Source organism: Volvox carteri (assembly GCF_000143455.1).
Source record: "Volvox carteri f. nagariensis unplaced genomic scaffold VOLCAscaffold_63, whole genome shotgun sequence".
Taxonomy (NCBI): domain Eukaryota; kingdom Viridiplantae; phylum Chlorophyta; class Chlorophyceae; order Chlamydomonadales; family Volvocaceae; genus Volvox; species Volvox carteri.
In genome coordinates, this window is record NW_003307606.1 from 13,472 (window position 1) to 20,918 (window position 7,447).

Genomic DNA, 7,447 nt, shown 5'->3' on the forward strand with positions numbered 1-7,447 from the left:
CGGTTCTCCGCTTCAGAGTTGATAATGATACAGCCTCCTGGCTGGGTGGTCAGGCAGGCCTTAACGAGCGCATCCCTGGGAGGTGTGCGGATAGGGCAGGAGGCAGCAATGCGCCAGCAGCAGCATCCGCAAAAGCAGCACCCGCAAAAGCCGGATGGCGCGGCGATAACTCCACAGTGGAACTGAACAGAGCTGGACAGTTCCCCCCGCCAATCCTCCTCAACATCCCAAGGCCAGCGATGGCCATTTAACCGAACCATTGAGAAAACCCCTCAGTACATGAAGAGGCGGCCCTCTCCACAACCCATCCAAACACCCCACACACCCCCACCTGACCATCACATCATCCCAACCTGCTCGTACCTGGGTGCCAGTGCCGTTCCAAATGGCTCATCCGTGAAAACCACCACCTCGGCGGGGCCCATGTAAGCGGGTAGCTCCGTAAAGTCCCCCCGCCACACACGAACACCTGCAGCAACAATCCCGTCGCCGCAGAGATGGAGGGGAGAGGACCGACAGGCAGGCAGACAGGTATACAGGCAGGCTGAGAAACGCTTGCCTAACGCTTCTAATTGGACCTCCGATCCCCAATCCACCGCATGGGGGGTGATCTGTGAGCGTCTGTGGGGGTTTGGGTATGTACAACGACTCGACACAATCCCAGGAAACATAGGGCATGTGGCGTGTAAAGATACGTTACGAGGCACACCTCGTAAGCGGATGCGCTCTTGTGGCAGCATAATGCTACACATGTGCGCGTATGTCCGTATGTACGTCCTATAGATACTTTGGTCGCAGTCCGCGCCACGGCACGTTTGAATGCAGCCGCAGGCCCTGGAGGTAACAGTACAGCCCACCTGCCTTATAATTTAACCTACCTATCTATCTACCTACCTACCTACCTAACTAACTAACCTTAGCTACCTACCTTGCTGGTTCCCCAGTGTGCTGGCCACACCGTGCGCTGTAGTCACCACTTCTAGGAACTCCGAGCTCATGTCCACAGCCAGGATATCCTGTGCACCGGGCCATCAGGTAGTTAGATAGGAAATTAGGTTATGGTAGGCAGTTAGGTTAGGATAGATAGGTAGGTAGGTAGGTCGGGTCGGGTAGGTTGGGGTTGATAGGTAGGTTAGGTTGGGTATCGTAGGGTAGGGTAATTGGATAAGTAGGTAGCCAAGTGGTTGAGTGGGAACATGCCAAGCAGTTATGCAGTGCCAAGGGTGAGGGTCGAATTTAGGTCGCTGGCAACGAAGGTGGGTGCGCTTTTGCGTGGGCGATGAAGCTTTGGCTTCGTGTAAGTTCACAAGAACCAGGATTTAGATCGGATCTTAACGCTTTGAGAGAAAGGGCAGCAGTCTGGAAGCATCCTCACATGCAGGAAAAGTAAGCGTATGGCGAGTATGTCAACTCGTGAATGAAGGTGCGTGCGATGGTGTGGAGTACCCGGCAACGTCCCACCGCTCACCTTCCCAGTAAACCCTCTTACCTGCACCCCCAGGTATTTGAGCACGTCGATGACAGGCAGGGCGCCTGTCCCCACTACAATGGCTCTGGCCCCTGGGACAACACCTGGCGCCAACATGATGCGCTGGCGATTTGGATAAAAGTAGGGTCAAAATAAGCTTTCCAAAGGGCTAAGAGGTTATAGATTATACAGAGGTACACAATTTTTGCCATGTGGAACTCACGTTTGCGAGCTCCTTAGTACGTGGTGATGCAGGGCGGATGGACGCCTCCACTGGAAGGGCCTGCAACCCCAGGTATAAGTCTCTATCTTTCAGGGGCAAGATCCGAGGTACTGAACTTGGCTTTGCTGTACCTTGAGTGTCATAGCCCTCACGCAGACCGAGGCGCGGTGATTCAAACGTGGGCATTTCACAGTAGGCCTCCGAGCGATTGCCGCCAGAAGTACCTTAGGACTAGAGCTCAGAAAACGCCCTGTTACCGCCATTTTTTCTTCGTTGATGTGGGCGGATGTCCTGTGAATAGGGCTTTTATGTCTGGCCTTCTATTAAGGGCTACCGCCCATATGGCTTTAATTTCAGCATTATATTGCCAACCAGAAGGAGTATACTGTTGCACAAGGCTTATCTTCTTTGTCAGTTTTACATTAACGAGCAGACAACGGCCGCCGGACAGCGGACCACACATGCCCTTTACAGCAATAGCATGGAATGATGATGTAGTCGGCTGCATAACTATTTTCATAGCTTACAACTCATGTGTTCGAAAGGAAAGTTTTGCTCAAGCTGCTTTACAAATGCGGTCTCAGGGTTTTGGAGTCAAAGGGTCGAGTGTTTGATGATTACACAAGAGAACACGGAAACACGAGGAAACACAGAAACAGACCTTACAAGTCAAGTTTCATGGAGGTTCCACCGTCATTTCCACCTCTCTTTCGCTCATCAATAGGAGCACAGTCATCATCCCCGACCAAGATACAACATATTTGGCAAGGCGAGTATTTACCAAACGGACCTAAAGTATTAGGCCAGTGTTCTAGCCGGCCCAGGCGTCTGGCTCCTTAGTCCCTGGTCATCCCTACTCACTGCTCTGGGCCCCTTGGGCCTCTTCCCACAGTACACAAATACTCAAGAACGTTCCACACTCATTGCTGCTCCTAATGCTCAGCAAGTCAGTTCCTACACCGTTAACACATTTGCAGCGGCCAGCCTAAACTACCTCAGAACCTCACCCCAGCCACGCCCAGAAATCACAATCTTGAGCCCCTGGTCCTGATCGGAGGTCCTGCGGTTCCATGCGCCCCATCTGGGTCCACTTGTTTTGAATCCCACTCCACTTCCCGCCCGCGTCCCTGGCCCCCACGTCCATCTGTGCCCAACCAGGCCCCTCCCGGCCCAACCCCTACCTGTTTTACCACACCTACTCAGGCCCCAGGCACAAAGCAGTGCTCGATGTACCTTTCCTCCTCCTCCTCCTTTTTCTCCAACAATCCTTGCTTCCCTCATTCGTCGTCGTCTTCCTCCTCGTCCGCTTCCTCCTCGTCCTCCCCCACATCCCCCACGTACTCATCCTCCTCCACATCAATGTCATCCTCATCAAGTCCAACCATCCCCAGCGCCTCCAGCATGCCCTCATGCTCCGCCTGCTCAGTCAGCGCATCCAACTCTAGCTGATCCTCATCCTCGCCGTAGTCCTCCCCGTGCAAAATGAACTCCCGGTCGTATTGTACCCGGTAATCACGCGGCGCCAAGTGCCCGGTGCGCTCGAGCAGTTCCTCCGTCTCCTCAATGTAATGGACCCCTAGCGCGTGGTAGTCCTGTACGGCCAATGGATTTTCCACTATCGCGCCGTGATCCTCAGGCCGGCATGCAAGACCGTTATTGACGATGAGCTGGCGGATTTCCTCCTCTGTCCAGTCGTAGCGATAGCCGTCGCCCGTGAGGCGCTGTACGCGGACGTCGCGGTGCTGATCCATGTGAGGGTAGGTGAGCTTGCCGATGCGAGACTGGCGACGGCGCCACTCTGCGTCGAGCATCGCGCGCTGCTGGCGCTTCTCTGCCATTGCACGCAGGTCCCAGGGCAACAACGTGGGGTTTGGATCGGGACGCTCCGCGTCCATCGGCGGGTTTATCCATTTATCCTCTTCGTAACCGTCCTCTGAGTGCGGGCTTGACATCCAGTTCACGATGTCCGTGCGCATATCCATTTCGGTGAAGGCGTCGATGAGCTTTTCTGCGCGACGCAAAGCCTCGATGGGTCCGGCCATGTTGCCTTCCTCCGTCTCGAGGTCCTCCACCTCCAGCTCCCAGTTCTGATAATTCCAAAACTCCTGCCAATCTTCGACCTTTGATATCCAGTCCGGATCATCGTAATCGGGGTGTGCTGAGTTAGAATCCACAACCCGCAAGTAGCCGTCGTCGCGAGCCACCTCCTCGAATAGCGGAGAGGGCGTCACCGTCTTGCCCGTTGACCGGCAAACTCCCGTTGCGCGTGCCCGGGACCCCGCATGGCTTGGAGCTCTGCGGCTGCAATGCGAGCGTGACCGGACGGACGACGGCGGCATGCACTGGCTGCTCGGCCCAGCGAGACGGTGCTGTGCTCGCCTGGCTATAAGTGCGCTAACATCCATTGCAAAATCGTCTTGTTTGGAAAAGAGCTATTCGCTGCAGCCGTCACGAAATGGTTCCAGTTTCAGTTATAATAAAACTTTACAGCGGCACGATCTACTTCCTTGCAGATAACAGAATAATTACAACTCTTCAGCTCAGTCAGAAAACTGTCGTCCATTGTACGAACAAGGCTGCCTCCATCTGCGCAGTGCAACCAGCTCACTACGGTGACTACGACATTCAATTTTAAGGCAATTTATTGCCACGAACTTAGCACTTACTTGCCGCCACCATGGCGTACGCGTCTGCATTAATCCCACCGGGACTACTCGGTGGCGGTAGTGGGGACCAAGTGGATAATCAGGGATGGTCTTTGGGCCCTTTCAAAATACCATTTCCATCCATGCAGCAACAAAATACTCGACCCAGCAGCAGCGGCAGCAGCAGCAGCAGCAGCAACGCAAGGGCTCGCATGGCCCCGGGTGTCCAGAGCCTTGTGCAGCAGTTCAAGGAGGCGGTGAGCTCAGGATTGCACCCTAGCTCAGGCCGGGGCGGCATCGCAAGCACCAGCGCCCCTGGCACCGCTGGACGGAGGACCGCAGGCTTGCACCTGGACTACTCGGACGACACACCCCGCCTTGTCGGGAAGCGCAGCATAGCCCTGAGGTAATCCCGGTGCATGCTTCAAACGCTTCTCCCGCGCTTTTGTCGGTTAACTTGTTTGCCAGGCAGACGCGCAGCCATTGCATGCTACCATCCGCACTCGAGCTCCCTCGAATGCTATTTTGCTTAAAAGCAGCCCTGTCATGGAGCTCGTCTTGGCTTAGCCACAGCTGAGCTCGCCGTGGTTTACTGCTCTGAGGCGCGGGCAGTAACAGGCGAAGATGGCAGAAGAATAACTTGACCAGAGGAGTTAGCCACCAGCGAAATGGTGCCCACCGTGTGTCCGTCGTGTGCCGAAACTGCTGTCTCTGTAGGTCTTCAGAATCTCCGCCTGCACCGCAAAAATATTGCAACCCAAGCAGGAAAGCCCCCAGCACATAGAACACAGCGCAACACAGTCAGCACCCAGTTAAGCACAATGCCTCGTGCGCATATCACGCTCGCCACGCTGGCCAAAAACGACCCAAAACAACCCGCAGGCCACGCCACACTCTGCCACTGTCCGGATGGGAGCCGGTGTACGACGATCGCGACGCACGCTGGTTTGATATTAAGGAAACGGCGCTACACGGCAGCTACAGCTGGGCCCTACAAGGTACGACACAGGCGGGTGTTTCGCAGGGATGGCACGCCCTGTGGATGCCCCCCCCCCCTGGGGTCCCCGGGCTCCTGACACGAAACACACTGGCATCCACTTCCGCAAAGACTCTCCTATACCTTTTTAAACCCCCATCCCACTTTCCCGACTTTCTGGCTTCTTCCTCCATTTTTCCACACCTGCTGCATCTCCTCTCCTCCCCTCCTACCCCACCCTCACCTGCCCCACGTGCATGTGCACACCCATAACCAGCTGACACCGCGGGGCGATGATGACCATTTCCATCGGTAAAGGCGCTCTTGCGCTATCCTTGACAATCTCCCCGCGTAGCCTACTAGTTCATGTCAATGGAGGACGTTTAGGAACGCGCTCAGCGACACCCTTCAACAAACAATCGTACTCGCAGCTATGCGTGTTTTGACTTTTGAGCGATGCTGTGCTCCCTTTTCCTTTGCACAGACTACCGGTCCGAACGCGAGGAAGTTCCGGTCCCGGGCGATGTGTGGCGTGGGGAAATCCCGAGCGACGTGGAGCTGGCGCCGGTGCTGACGTGCCGTGACCTCGTCAAGCAGGTACGGCATGACGGCATGGCAGAGGTGGGTTAGGAAAATTGAAGCGAGGGAGCCTGGCGGCGTGAGATGCTCGTGGTGGTGTCAAGGTGTGCTGCTGAGTCAACGTGCGCTGACGAGAAAAAGCTGGGAAAGCGGATGAAGGGAACATGGTAAAGCCAGGTGGGACGTGTTTGGAAAGTTCTCCCCGGGAGATACAGCCACCAGAGATGGCGCCGAGTGCCCCGCAGGTGCGGCCTGGATGGTCTGGTCGCTTGCTGGTTGCCGCGGACTGCAGGATCCGCCGGCCGCCACACTAGATGATCCGTCTCACGCACGCATCTCATACATGTTCTATCCTCCAGTTCGACTGGCAATGGGGAACTGGGGTCGCGCACTACCAGGAGGCTGTATAGATATGCTCAGCTCAGCCGTTCTTGTTGAGATGGAGGCGGCGCGCAAAATGCACCGTCCATATGGATTTGCATTGCCGCCTTAGCAGCAAGTGTGTCTACATCAGATTCATGCATCACTCCAACGCCGCCGGGCGCCACACCCGGCCCTAGCAGCTATCCATAATAATGAGCGTATATAGTCCAAATACGACGCCGTTCCTCCACTTGCGGCCCATTGTACGGTTTGCTTGGCTGCGTGTATGTGTACTGCAGGTATTGGTCGACCAACACGGCCGTGGGGACACTATTCAGTGCGCCTTTCCCGACCAGCCCTGCCCTCCCGGCACCTACAAGGTCATGGCCTTCACGAGCCCCATTCCCGAGGACGACCCGGCGGTCAACTATTGCGATCACCACTTTTATGTGCAGCACAAAGACGTCAACATCACGTTGCAGCTGGGCGACAAGCTGAGCGACGTATCCAGGTGCTGCATTGTGTGTATGTATGTATGTATGTGTGTGTGCGCGTGTGTGTGTGTGTATGTGTGTGTGCGCGTGTATGTGCGCGTGTATGTGTGTGTGCGTGTGTGTGTGTGTGTGTGCACGGCACGGCGCAATGTGATGGGACGCACCCCTGTGTGTGCTGCGTGTGCCCACCACGCGCGTCCCGTACCTGGGATTCCCAAGCCCTTATCAAATGCCATAGGAAACCGTTAGAACCCGTCAAAACACGGCAGCAGAAGCAGAAGTAGCAGCAGAAGCAGAAGCAGCCTAATTATTTCAGATGCATTGCGCATCGACGGCACAACCTCACTCTCCCCCTCTTCCTCTAAATGCAGATTCTTCAAGCTGCCCGTTGACGATTTGTACGATGCCAACCCGGGCCTGGCGGACATCCCCGAGGATCAGCCCTTGGCGAGGGAGCGCAGCGTGTTGGTCCCCGGCGCCAATGTTTGGAGTCACAAGCCGAACGAGTGGCTGCCACCGCGACTGCACGACGGCGCAGGGCGCGCCATCCATAACCCGCTGCGTGCCGTGGCGGCCTTTTCCGACGACGAGGGCGGCATGAACGAGCTGCCGGCACACTACTGCTGCTCGTTCTGCGTGCGGCCGGGCCAGGCGAAGACGGGGGCCCAGGCGCGGGAGATGGGTTCGGGGCAGGAGTGA

The 7,447-nt window shown here is 56.1% G+C and overlaps 3 protein-coding genes across 3 annotated transcripts in view; 1 reads left to right on the top strand and 2 right to left on the bottom strand.

Annotated features, from left to right (window-relative positions):
• The window catches only part of VOLCADRAFT_107321 (uncharacterized protein), a gene marked incomplete at its 3' end in the record, with an annotated part of 10,500 nt that extends 8,447 nt beyond the window's left edge, over positions 1 to 2,053 (bottom strand). Inside the window, exons 1-4 of the mRNA XM_002956617.1 lie at positions 1,823 to 2,053; positions 1,692 to 1,751; positions 1,490 to 1,591; positions 929 to 1,016 (exon numbers count right to left, since the gene is read on the bottom strand). Coding sequence (XP_002956663.1) covers positions 929 to 1,016; positions 1,490 to 1,591; positions 1,692 to 1,751; positions 1,823 to 1,954 — 382 coding nt within the window. The 5' untranslated portion in view covers positions 1,955 to 2,053. The remainder of the gene's footprint in view (positions 1 to 928; positions 1,017 to 1,489; positions 1,592 to 1,691; positions 1,752 to 1,822) is intronic.
• Positions 2,054 to 2,968: 915 nt separating this feature from the next.
• VOLCADRAFT_97639 (uncharacterized protein) lies at positions 2,969 to 4,096 on the bottom strand (the record flags this gene model as incomplete). Its single annotated transcript, XM_002956618.1, has 1 exon — positions 2,969 to 4,096. The coding sequence occupies one exon, from the start codon at positions 4,094 to 4,096 to the stop codon at positions 2,969 to 2,971; it is 1,128 nt and encodes a 375-aa protein (XP_002956664.1).
• A 383-nt stretch (positions 4,097 to 4,479) lies between these two features.
• Positions 4,480 to 7,447, top strand: VOLCADRAFT_119457 (uncharacterized protein; the record flags this gene model as incomplete). Its single annotated transcript, XM_002956577.1, has 6 exons — positions 4,480 to 4,593; positions 5,054 to 5,136; positions 5,219 to 5,334; positions 5,797 to 5,909; positions 6,554 to 6,765; positions 7,120 to 7,447. The coding sequence occupies 6 exons, from the start codon at positions 4,480 to 4,482 to the stop codon at positions 7,445 to 7,447; spliced, it is 966 nt and encodes a 321-aa protein (XP_002956623.1).